The sequence below is a fragment of the Triturus cristatus genome, chromosome 1_2 (genome assembly GCF_964204655.1).
Source record: "Triturus cristatus chromosome 1_2, aTriCri1.1, whole genome shotgun sequence".
NCBI lineage: Eukaryota > Metazoa > Chordata > Amphibia > Caudata > Salamandridae > Triturus > Triturus cristatus.
The window spans coordinates 971187645-971200471 of record NC_140580.1 but is presented as its reverse complement, the minus strand read 5'-3'; the positions used below and the strand labels follow the sequence as shown (position 1 = coordinate 971200471).

Genomic DNA, 12827 nt, shown 5'->3' with positions numbered 1-12827 from the left:
GCACTGAGGGACCTTCATTGGCTCCCGATCAATAAAAGGATCGAGTTTAAATCATTGGTCATGGTGTATAGAGCCCTCCATAAAATGAGTCCGCCTCCTCTGTGCGACAGATTCTCATGGTACGAACCAAAGAGACTTCTTCGGTCCACCAGCCAAAGTTTGGCAGTGGTCGCCAGAGTAAAACACACCAAGACGGGAGGCAGGGCCTTCAGTACGGCGGCAGCCCGCCTTTGGAATCAAATCCCCCAAGAACTACGCCAAGCCAAATCATTGCTGAATTTTAGAACAAATCTTAAAACATGGCTCTTTGGCAGAGATTAGAGTGTAACATTCTTGGCACAACGGCGAACGTTCCTACTGTCTCAGGTTTTTTATAGTCTCTTAGCGCCAGGATACCCGTAGGGTGACAGAAAGCGCTATAGAAGAATTTTATACAATACAATACAATACAATACAATACAATACAATACAATACAATACATTAGTCTGTCTTGTTCAGTTTGATTATACCATCACATTCAATGAGACTACGGTTACCTTTCGTCTAATATTTGACAATGCCATCTCATCACTAGTACAACATTCCAGTCCAGCTTGCATGGGCAATACCATTCCCAATCTTTGATTGTTCCATCTCTTCATTCGCATGAGGCTCCTTTAATATTACTCAAGTTAGCAAGGACATGTACACAAGACTTTAGTTCAGTTTGATCTAGTTTTAAATGTTGAAGGTGTCATCTCATCATGCGCGTAAGGTACAACGCGCAGGATGACATGACACCATCAACATTTCAAACTAGATCAAAAGGGGGTCAGAGTCTAGTTTGTTTCACTGAGCCATCTTCATGTCCTTTTTTTCGCCAGTTAGGTTAGAGTGTGCAATCTCACTCTGTATCTTGAGCTCCCATGTAGAAATGATTAACTGACATTTCCCTGTATTGCTTACATGCTAAACACAATGAACTGAATAATTTTAAGGCAGAGGGTGATAGCTATGCAAGTTAAAAGGAGTGAGAGGGAAATCAGGATTCATTTTTTACAAGGTGTTGTGTAGTGACAGCCTGTTACCGTCCAGCATCTTTGAAGCCCCAAGATGTCCTGTCATAGTGATTAAGGCAAAGATCTCCAAGGATACATTGAATAGTTCAGCCAGATATCTCAAGAGCCTCTTCAGTTAGGCGTGAAGTATTCCTCGATTTTCTTAATTCTGAAAGCTCAAGCGTTCCATACGTAAAGGGGAGAGATAGTCCCAAAGGGGTTTTTCGAACAACCACAACTCTCCTTAAACAGGTGCGCCAAAAGCTCTTTATTAATGCCTCTAAGGCTGGTTTATTTTTTCAGTGAGGGGTTCAGATTGCTTCAGAGTCTGTGTCCCAGAACCTTAATCATTTTCCCCCCATATTTCATTTACATGAAATTTGTGGGTACAATATAGGGGGAGGAGCTTGATCTAGAGACATCCTGGGATGCACTGTGAGGCACAGCCTTTGCAAATATTCTGCCCATTTTACAGTAAAGAATTCCTAGACAAAGTACCGGAACTTGAATTTGTTTATTTGGTTCGCTGTGACCAATTGAGCTCTTTCAGAAATAATGTGGTTATATTTCATCAGCTTCATGCACAGTCTTTCAGTTTGAGTCAGATATTATCCAAGGGGTGGCACTAGCTCCCATAGACAGACCGGGCGAGGCTGGTACTAAAAGACATCCTGGAAATGTTTCCACTCCAGGCCCATATTGCACCGTAAACTTTCTTATTTTCTTGTGAAACTACACTGGACCATGTCCTCTACGCCCACTCCCCCCACACATGTAGTAGTTGATTAGTGGCATTGCATTATTGCCATGTTGTTCACTTGAACAATAAAGATAGATCATCCTGCAGACTGTGCGGAATGAACTGAGGGCTATGCGTACAGCTTTCAGTTACACAAGACTGACGTGGTAGGACCTTTCCATGCAAGTCCACATCCCTTGAATCTGAAGATGGTCCATATGTGCACCTATTGAGTCATAGAGGTGTTTGTGACAATCGTCTGAGTCGGGTTATCTTGCTAGGAGTCCACAACCCATAGGAGATTCTGGGGCTCCACTAAAGAGACTGGACTGCATGAGGAGACAGGGTAAGTTTGTCCTCCCATCTGTGACAATATTGGTACCGTGGTTTTCTCTACCCTGTTGCAACAGTCTCATGTGAAAGCAAGCATAAGGAAACAGGAAGGTGCAAGACGCCACTTAACTCAGGAGAGATATCTGCTTTGCCATAGTGTGAACAGTCTTAAGAAGATAGTGAAACCTCAGACAGATATCCAATACTTGCTCCTTTGAAGGGTCCATTTTGTCTTTAGTGTGTTCAACATTGCTCCCAGGTAGTACATGGATTGTATTGGAGTTTATGTAATCTGTTCATGATTAACATGCAAAGCCAGTCATTTCATAGCAGAGATTAAAATTCTGAAGAGCTTGTTGTGAGACTGAGGCTTTGACGAGCCAATCTAACGACAGGTAGGCAAATATTTTTGGCCTTCTGATAAGCGTCACCACCAATGTAGAAACAGTTTTTGGTGCAGACTCAAGGAGAATGCCCATAAAAATATTACTTCTGAAATCACTATTGATAAATAGTAATATTGCTAGGAACAGCCCTATTCTTGAACTTTCTGTTCAGAGAGTTGGATGAATTTCAGCACAAAAATGTAATTTTTCCAAAACTTGGAAAACACACTCGGATTACCGCAAACACAGCATTGTACAAAACATAAAAATTACAAGTGACAAAGAAATAATCCACTCCATAATCGGGCAGTCATGTCCAACCTGCTAGCTGTGTCTGCAGGACTCCAAGCTGTTTCCCTTGTTTCTCTGCTTCCTGCAGGGCAGTTGTAAGCTGCGTCCGCAATTCCATCTCCTTCTTCTGGTGGCTCGTCAATTCAAGCTGCAGCCGTGACACCTGTCCCGTAGCCTCTGCAAGATCCCCAGCAACTTTGGCCTGGAGCAAAAGAGAACAGAAGAGAATCATTCCGACAATAGTGTTCAATTTTGCATTAAGAATGGAACACACCCAACAAAGACATTTTCTAATACCTAGGGCTACTCAGGGATTCCTCTTACTCATCCATTTTTATCACAGCAATTACACCAGACAGTTATAATACTTCTGCTCTGAAGTGGTTGAAGTGAATGTTAAGGCAAAATCACATCATAACCAGGATGTACACTGTGAAGATCTACATGCTGGACTAGAACACTTGGTACCAACTTGTAAATATGCGAAAGGATGTACACTGTGAAGATCTACATGCTGTACTATAAAATTTGGTACCAACTTGTCAATATGCGAAAAGATTTACAATATAATATGGCACAGTATATTTTTGCACATCAGTCTGTGACTCAGAAAAAAATACCAATTTCATTTAATGTTAAATAGGAGATAAAAAACAGAGTAGGTCCAAACCATCTTAATTTATTTTTGGTCAGGGAGATGTTGGTAGAGCGGGTAAAAACCCCCTTTTAGATTTTTGTTGGGGTTCAAAATCTGCCCCAGAGGCCAGAAGTACACTTTGGTTCACTTACCCATCCTCCTTCCTTGCTGCCTCCCCCTGTTTTCTCAATGGATTAACAATAAGACATCCTGCCTCCTTCTCTCACTTGTTGCAGATGTTATAATGATATTGCCATTGTGTCCCTTACACATTTAAGACTAATACATGTGCTATTATTTTGTAAGTTGCATTTGTGACAAATTCCAAAACAATTTGCGATTACATATTTCTGGTTTTGAAAAAGACAATTGGCCTGTGTTGTTTGTCAATGGAGGAGAGATTGGCAGGAGGGCGGTTTATAAAGCGAAAGAGCACAAAGATTAACAATAAAACAGTCACCATAATGACAATGTGATCATACCTTTACCTGAGCAAAAGTTACCATTTTGAGCCACTGAAGTGGGAGGAACAAATTTAGACTGTGGAGATCCAAAATGGGGAAGAGTCCTCCATTCCTTTTCTTTACAAAAAACATAGGGAGTGGCATTTTTGAGGGTGGGAAAGGCCCCCAAAAGGAGGGCCATTCTTTTTTTTGCAGAGGTCCTCAATCTGCCAAATGGTGCACAGGTGGAATGGACGGGGGCTGCTGTTGAGCATAGGCATTCTTCACCACCAATAGGATCAAAAGGAGGAACAATCATCTTTAGTAAATGGGGTACAGTGACGGTAGTGGAGAAAACCCATTCAACCCTCGAATGTGCAGAGTGGATTGGGCTCCTGAGATGGTACCATGAAGGGTAGTGTGCCTCTGGGGAATGCCCTGTGGCATATTGACTTCTGCTGAGTCTAGGGAACAAGTTGGTTCTTCCTTCTGAGATGCTTGATCTTTAAATGCTGGTAGGCAAGTGAAGGGGAAGGCTCCTGCAAGGACTTTGGAGCACAAAGACCACACAGCCTTACAAGACTGGAACAACTTCACTAGCTGGAATAGAAGAGGTTGTTTGTGCAACACTGAATGGATGGTGATTTGGCTGTGACCTACCCTTAGAAGAAACCTCTACTCTTTAGAAAGGTACACGTGCAAAAGGATAATTTAGAAATCATTTTATGTACCAATGTATGTAAGCAGATAGATTGTTGGTCAGCTTCCTCATCCGCCCTGGTATGTCTTGAACAGTGTAACATGATCTCTACCTCTGTCTTGCTGAGTCCTCTCGCTGTCTACCTTAAGTCCAGACTTCTACCAGCTTGCTTCTAGTGTTCCCTCCTCCTCTTTCCTGCCTCCTTCCCTTCCCTCTACTTGGTTACTAGATGCCCAAGTCCAGTTAGTCACAATATGCTATCATCTCATCCTTTTCAATGCTACTCTTTTAGGAACTTACCATTCCGTCCACAAGACTCCTTCATTCTCTCTGTGTTGTGCATGGCCTATAGTACAATGCCTAAACAACTTACTTTCAGAAAGGTCTTCAGGTATAAGGAGGACACTGGATGTTTATTGGCTGAATGACAGCTTTGGTGCGTTTGAGAAAACTCCTGATCTCAGTTGAGGTAACTGGATCCTAGATTGTATTGATCTACCTTCCTTTATGACTACAACTTTCCTGAATGCATTATTCCATTCTCTTTCCAGACTGAACTTCTCTACCATTATGACAGTGTGCATCCAGACCAAATCTGCAAGCCCTTTACCTTGAATATGCAGCCTTCGTAAGGCTACAATGCTCCATTTTTCACTGGAATGCATAGATCTACTATAGACTTCTTGCTTTGTTCTAAATTTTCAGCCACATTTTTATTTAAACACATTCCTTGAATACACCACCTCACATTAATTCATTACTCCACTATAATCCATGAATTCATTGCTCCCAGCTGACCTCATTGAATAACATCAGCACTTTCTCGAAATAACCTATTGCTCAAACATCTGCCCTGGACGCAATGATCCACTATTTCCTGCGAATACAAAGCTCCGTGTGAATTGAATGATTAATCTACCAAGTCCCATAAATGCACACTCTCACCCTTTAATAACCATGGTTATATGCACTCTTCTTCCCCTTTCGTATGTCCCATGTATACTCTAATCATTCCCACATAAATGCATTGCTTGAACATCTCCAAGAACACATTTCTCCGATAGTGGGTGGACAGTATCATTCACTCCTTCAGATACACCATTTACACTTTGGGCACTGATGACCTCTGTGTTAAAAGAACTGGAAAAATGCCACACTCTTTCATACATTCTTAGGAGCTACGCTGAAGGAATCATAGCTGATCCCGCATTACATGAAGTACTCAATTTATTACATTTCTAGGTTTCTGTTACATAGACAAGGTTTGTGGGGTCAGGGGCTGGGCAGTTCAGAGGTGTACTTTGTAGGGACACAGAAAGAAACAAATAAGAACCTAGAAAAGATGGATGCCTCACCTGGCCCCAGCCCAGATCCACTGCAAGTGCATGCTGGGAAAAGAAAGGAGTAATAGGACAGGCTGAGAGGAGGTAAGCTGACCAGCAGACTCACTGCTAATGAGCAAAGATAGTAAGAAGTCACAAGCGGCGTCATATCACCAAATTCCAAAGCACAAAAGAACTTTGTCAAGAGACCAAATGGCAGTTTGGCAGATTAACCAATCATTCAGTCGTGAAGGCCTCAGTCTACTTAAGTCATTCGCATCATTTCCACTAGGCAGCATGCAGGTTTTTATACAATCTAGTTTGATACTTCATGGTTCAACCATCTACCAATCATGACAATGCACCTTTTTATGTAACTTACATTGCTTAAAGTATCGTTTATGGGTTTTTTCAACATTGTCTTCTTCATACACCAGCTCTATGAATGTGCAGCTCAATAGACATCTTACTTATATAATACTAGTTAAAATGAGTCACAACGCATGCCAGTACAATGCTGAGATGACACATTCACATCTTGCAATATGCAGCTGTTTTCTTGTCTTCTGTTCAGTACAATGTCAAAGTAGGTGAGTCCCTTTTCACCCAACAGACATTTTTTAAGGGATGGGATAAGGGTCTGCAAAAAGAGATGTCAAACTCACCTGCTGGTTTCTTTTAACAAAGATATGAAACCCCAAAAGGAGTACAACTTTATAATGCTCTAGAATTGGACAAACCATCTCCTAGCACCGTAGTGAACTCCCAGAAGGGGAGTGGCAAACGTTAAAAGAGGGAATATGATGAAGAGACCTTAGGAACCAAAGCCACAAAATGTGAGGAGCCCATGCTATATCAGACCTTTGAGGAAAACCTGATGTAATTTCTAACCAGCAATGGATAAGCAGAATTATTGGAGGGTGAAGAGTAAGCTGATAGACTCCGTTAGGTTTCAGAGGAAGCAAAGACCTTGTACAGCTTATGACATTCAGAGAGAAAGGGAATAAATAAAGGGAAGATTGAGTAGAATATGGGAACTGGATAAATACGGGGTTGATTTCTTAGGAGTCTCCTAGTTCCTCCTCTAGGGTTACAGGAAGGACAAGACGCGAGTACAGAAGGATTTTAAAACCCTTTTCATTTTCTATTACAGCATGCAGTTTATTTAAAATATAAAGCATAATTAAAACAATTGTGCAATTCCATGCTGACCCCAAGTTACAAATATTCGTCAGTTCTAAAGAGTGAGGCATACTCAGACAATCAAAACCAGGTGCTGCACTTTAAATATACAACAATCTGTTCTACCATAAGCCTTCATAGAGAGACTGGCAGCATTACATTCAAACCTAGCTCCGATCATTGCCACTAAAATCACACTAACTACTGAAAATGTGGAAACTCATAACCTCAAACATCCTAAACATCAACTCCTCAACCATTGTTCGAAATCAAACGATCCAGGCAACAACTCATACATATACAATAGAGTTCCCAATCAGCAGGAATCACCGTTACATAGGTTAGGTTTAGGCAGTAGATTACTATGATACGTATTTGGAATGTTCTTAATATCTCTATGTTATTTGCACTATATATGATACATTTTCAAACTTATGATCAGATTCTCCGCCATATATTCATCCATGTGCACTACATGTTTCGGTTTTTTAAATCGGCATTAGGATGTCCAAGTTAAAAAACAAAATGTAGGCACCGCAAAAGATACCACCTTGGAATCAGTTGAGAAACAGACATTAGCTGCATCTACCACAAGGTTATCCTTCTTGTTAGTATGGGAATGTTCCCTCTATAACTACACAGATGTGTAACCTGTGTAAACCCCGTCATGAGTAAGCCAGCTGCATATGCAACCAGTGTAACCCCTGCCATAAGTAACCAGCAGCATAATATCAGGTATCCTGACATTTTTTTTCTTTTGGACTAGTATAAACAACAATTATGCATGCAGGTTGTGGCGCAGGAGATCTTGCAAGATATGAGACCAACAAGCCTGGCTCGTTGGCTGGTGGGGCATACTACGACTCAACTTGACACAAGACCGTCTGTGCCCTGGGATTTATACACTGAAGGGTGGCGACAGTGTACTATATGTTTACAAGCTGACTGTCGCAGACAGGCCTTTTACCTGGTTATGAAGATCAGCAGGGTCAATCCTGGACGCCCCAAACAATGAAGAGTACTGCTGGCATTCCTAGGATGGAGGCAACAGTCTTGGACACCAAGTGTGGGAGAAAGGAGACTCTGATGCTTTAGAAATGCAGCTGTGACCATTTAGTGGGGGCCTGCAGTTTATCTCTTTCCAAACAATGGCATTATGGATGATAGTGGGCTTGGTGATGCAAGTCAGCAGATACTTTTTAGGTATAGAGGAAGTCTTTCAGACAGGGCCTGCCACATTGTCATTCCTAGAGTGCTATTCCGGGGGCTGTTGGTGGCCATGTTAAGGCCTTCATCCAGTTCCAGGCCTTTGATAGTAAGATCCACATACCCAGTCTAGAAAGGACTAGAAAAGCAGGATCCAAACTTTCCCAGGGGGTACTAGATCCTTTGCTGACCTATAGAGGGTATACTTTGCAAAGTACATAAAGAAACCCTATGATCCAGAGCTGGTGTTTTGTACAGCTAGTCTCCCTCAAAATCACAGACTGCTGTAGGGACTGTAGCTAAAGTTTGGAGTGAGTTTCCCAGCATTCCCCTCCTAACCTCAAGTCACCAGTTCATCCTGCAAGAGGTGTGTCTGTTGTTGTGATGTTCTGCCCGAGTGTTCTGCAGCAACGAGTGAGTGGGACCTGAAGTACCTACAACTACGAGCGACTGTGACCTGAGAAAACTATAGTTCTGAGCAAACGTGGCCTAAAACAGCAACAGCTACAAGCAACTGCTCCAATTCTTCTTTAGGATGACACAGCCGAGAGCCAAAGTAACTGGTGCTGACTCTGCTGACTGACAGAATCCCCACTCAATTTTCGAGCTCACAGCAGAATCTCTGGGTTGATCGAAGATGGCCTTGCGAGCGGCACACAAGCGTGATTTTGGAATCGAGGAAGAGGGAGGGCACGGTCTGCTTCTAGCTTAATAACCCTGGATAAACTCTCATCACATCCGAACATCTATACCAAGGTAAAGCCAAAATTGATGAACTCTAATTAAACCCAGATCAGTTGACTGGGGGTGAGTGCTTGCATTGTTCAACACTCCGTCCATCGTCCCCTTTGGTTTTGCTTTGTTTGCCCTAAGTTGGCAGGGTATGCCCAGACGTGGGTCCCTTGCTCACTTTGCCACTGGATTCAAGCTAGCCTGGCTGATGACGGCTGATTAGCCAGAAACCGGTCCCAGGATGCTTGTTTCCAGTCCAGGGAAAACATGGCTTGGCAGTTCGGACTGGACTGTTTCCATGAGGCACAGGGTCAGACTGATTTGCATATGGCCATGTCTGAACTGGGGTGGCGGAGTGAGGTAAAGAATGATGATGGATTAAACCCAGATCAGTCGACTGGGGGTGAGTGTTTGCAATGTTTAACACTCCGTCCATCATCCCCTTTGGTGTTGAACTCTAATTAGTGCCTTGTGAAGTGGATAGGGAAATGCCACAACTTTAAAGAGTATGCTAGGACATTTGTAATGACTGACCTATGGAGGACAAAACTTGGGATGCTCCTTGCAAATTCCATAGTAATCCTGCATTTTTGTTTTTGTTAAACATGCTTATGTGTAGAAATTCCCACAGCACATCCCTTCATTGTTTGTGTGTAGTATTGCATTTTAAAGTGTACTAAAGTACTTCTCTTTTTTCACAAAAAGAAGCACTGGGCTAGACAGTAATTATTGTGCTTGTTGAAAGTCTGGCTGTCTGCCCCCAAACTCCCGCTCTTAAAAGCCTTGGGCTCATCACTTTGCATTAAGCGTTCAGTTTTAAAGGGTTAGGGTATGCTTGTTGTTCAGTTTCTGGGATCAAAGAGGGGAGCCAAAGGAACAAGTTCCTAAACAACCACCGTTGTAACCTATGCTTGTCAAATAAATCAACAAATCAATCAGCATTTGTAGAGCGCAGCACTGTCACCTCTAGGGGTATCTGGGCACTGAGCGGGCCATGTTTCCATGGAAAAGCCAGGTCTGGAGTTTCTTCCTGAAGTCTGCCAGGGAAGGTTCTGTTCGGAGGGGGAGGGGCAGGTTGTTCCAGGTCTTGCAATGTAGGAGAAGGAGCAGGCCCCACTGTGATGGATGCGGGGGGTGTACGAGGACAAGTGAGCAGGAATGCAGGTGTCTAGAGGGCTGAGGGATGTTCAATCAATGGTTGATGTAGGATGGTCATTCATCATGTAAAGCTCTATAGGCGTTTCTGAGGATCTTGAACTGGCATCTCTACTAGATGGGGAGCCAGTGGAGGTTTCTGAGGTGAGGGGTGATGTAAGTCCATTTGGGGATTTCCAGGATAAATCTGGGTGCAGCACTCTGTATGGTCTGAAGTCTTCTGAGGAGCTGGATGGAGATGTTGGCATAGAGAGCGTTGACGTAGTCGAGGCGGCTGGTGATGAGAGACTGAATGACTGCCTTTCTGGTGTTGACAGGGATCCATCCGAAGATTCTACAGAGCATGCAAAGGGTGTGGAAGCAAGAGGAGGCTACTGCGTTGACTTGTTGTTTCATGGTCAGTTGGCTGTCGAGGATTGTGCCAAGGTTGCGTGCGTGGTCTGTTGATGCGGGTGTTAGTCAGAGTTCTGTTGGCCACCAGCTGTGGGCCCAGGCTGAAGTGTTCTTCCTGAAGATGAGTATTTCTGTCTTGTCGAAGTTGAGTTTGAGGCAGTTGTCTCGGTTTGCTACGTTGCTCATGGCATTGCAGAAGTTGGTTTTGAAGTTGTAGGGATCCTCGGCGAGCGAGAGACATAGTTGGGTGTCATATGCGTAGGATATTATGTTGAGGCCGTGGGATCGGACAACGTCTGCGATGGGGGGCGGGGGATTGGTGTCATGTAGATGTTGAACAGAGTGGGGCCGAGGTATGATCCTTGGGGTACACCACATATGATGTCCTCGTGTGTGGAGGTGAAGAGAGGAAGCCAGATGCTCTGTGTGTGTCCTGCTCGGAAAGAGGCAATCCACCTCTGGGCATTTTGTTGTATGCCGATGTTGTAGAGTCTGTTAATGAGAGTGTGGTGGGAGATGGTGTCGAACGCAGCAGAGGTCGAAGAGGATCAGGGCAACAGTTTCTCTGCGGTTGAAGAGAGTTTGTGATGTCCTCAGTGGCAGCGGTGAGCTGTTTGATGGCTTTCTCGAGTACTTTGGCCGGGTTGGGGAGCAGGGATATTAGTAGATAATTTTTAGATCAGTGGGGTTGGTAGAGGGTTTCTTTAGGAGGGTCTGACATCTGCGTCTTTCCATCTGCCTGGGAAGGTTGATGTGGATATGGAGTTGTTGAGGGTGCTGGTGAGTTCCATGACGATTGGGTTGGTTCGGAGGTTAAAGAGGTGGTGGGGGCAGGGGTCGGTGGGCACCCCGGAGTGGGTGGAAGACGTAATGGCCTGTTGTAGTCTGAGAGGTGAGCGAAGACCAGGTGGTGATCGTTCGGCTGGTGTTGGCTGGTTGGTTGAGGTTGTTAAGGTGGAGGGCGGTGGGTTGGAGGTCAGAATTATTGTAGATGGTGTCAATTTTACTGTGGAAGTAGTCCGAGAGGGTGTCGCAGAGTTCTTGGGAGCGGTGGATGGTGTTCTCTGTGGCTATCGGGTTGGAGACTTCCTTGACTATTTTGGAGGACTCCTTCAAGTGGTTAGCCATGGTGTCGCTGCGGGTAGTGACGGCTGCTTTCTTAGCTTCCTTGATGCGCAGGTGGTAGTTGCTGAGGGCTGCTTTGTGAGCGGTTTTGTTGGTGGGGTTCTTAGCACACCAGCATTTCTCAAGTCGGGAGCAGTTACGCTTGGTGGTTCTGAGCTCTGGGGTGTGCTAGCTGACTTATTTTGAGGTTTTGTTGGCTTTTATTGGTTGCCACAGGGAAACGGTCAGCGCATTTGCCGATCCAGGCGGAGATGTTCTGGGCGGCATGGTCAAGGTCTGCTGAGGCTTCGGGTTGGGTGGTACTGAGGGCCTGTGTTCAATGGGTTTCGGTTACTTTGCTCCAGCTGCGGTGGTGATGGTGTGCTGGGTGTTGGGGATGGTGAAGTGAACAATGGTGTGGTTGGTCCCGGTGATTTCTGTGACGTAGCTAAATTTGATTCTGTCACTGGAGGTAAAAATGGGGTTGAATGCGTGTCTGCCCTAGTGCGAGGATTTGGTGATCATTTGGGTGCAGTCATCGTTATTAGGCTCTCCAGGAGGGTGATGGAGTTGGCGTTGTTGGGGTTGTCAATGTGGAAATTGAGATCGCCGAGTAGGATGTAGTCGTGGGAGTCGATGGCTAGGGGAGCGATGAAAGTTTGAGATGGCATTGCAGAAAGTTGGCCAGGGTCTCTTATTGTGGTCTTTGCGTCGGTCTGTAGTTGGAAGTTGAGTTGTTCGATGAGCGGTGTGGGGTCGTCGCTGGTGGTGGTGCATCGGATGGTTTCCTTGAAGATGATGCCCCCGCCTTGTTTGTGGGTGCGTTCTCGGGGTATCATCTTGTAACCATCAGGAGTGAAGGTGGCAATATCGGGGGTCGATGATTAAGGCAATGTCAGTGAAGAGGGCGCTGATGGTGTCCCAGAGTTACGTGACGTTTTTGCAGAGGGATTGGGTGTTGAGAAGGATGCCTTGGAGCGGTTCCGGGTTTTTTGTGGTCTTTTGGGCGGGAGCAGCGCGGGATCCATCATGGGCTGTGTTGCAGGAGAAGCGGCAGTGGTGGCAGGTGAAGGGTCCTTTGGTAGATCGTGGAGAGGAAGTGAAGCAGCTGTTGTTTCGGTATCCAGCGTCTAGGTCCAGGAGCTCTTTGGCGGTGTATCGGCAGG

At 44.6% G+C, this 12827-nt stretch overlaps 1 protein-coding gene across 3 annotated transcripts in view; it reads right to left on the bottom strand.

Moving 5' to 3' along the window:
- FKBP15 (FKBP prolyl isomerase family member 15) overlaps nt 1–12827 on the bottom strand; it is a 371570-nt gene that overhangs the window by 129150 nt on the left and 229593 nt on the right. For all 3 annotated transcript variants that reach the window (XM_085610375.1, XM_085610359.1, XM_085610368.1), the window contains exon 20: nt 2818–2989. In XM_085610375.1, the coding sequence (XP_085466501.1) occupies nt 2818–2989 (172 nt within the window). The remainder of the gene's footprint in view (nt 1–2817; nt 2990–12827) is intronic.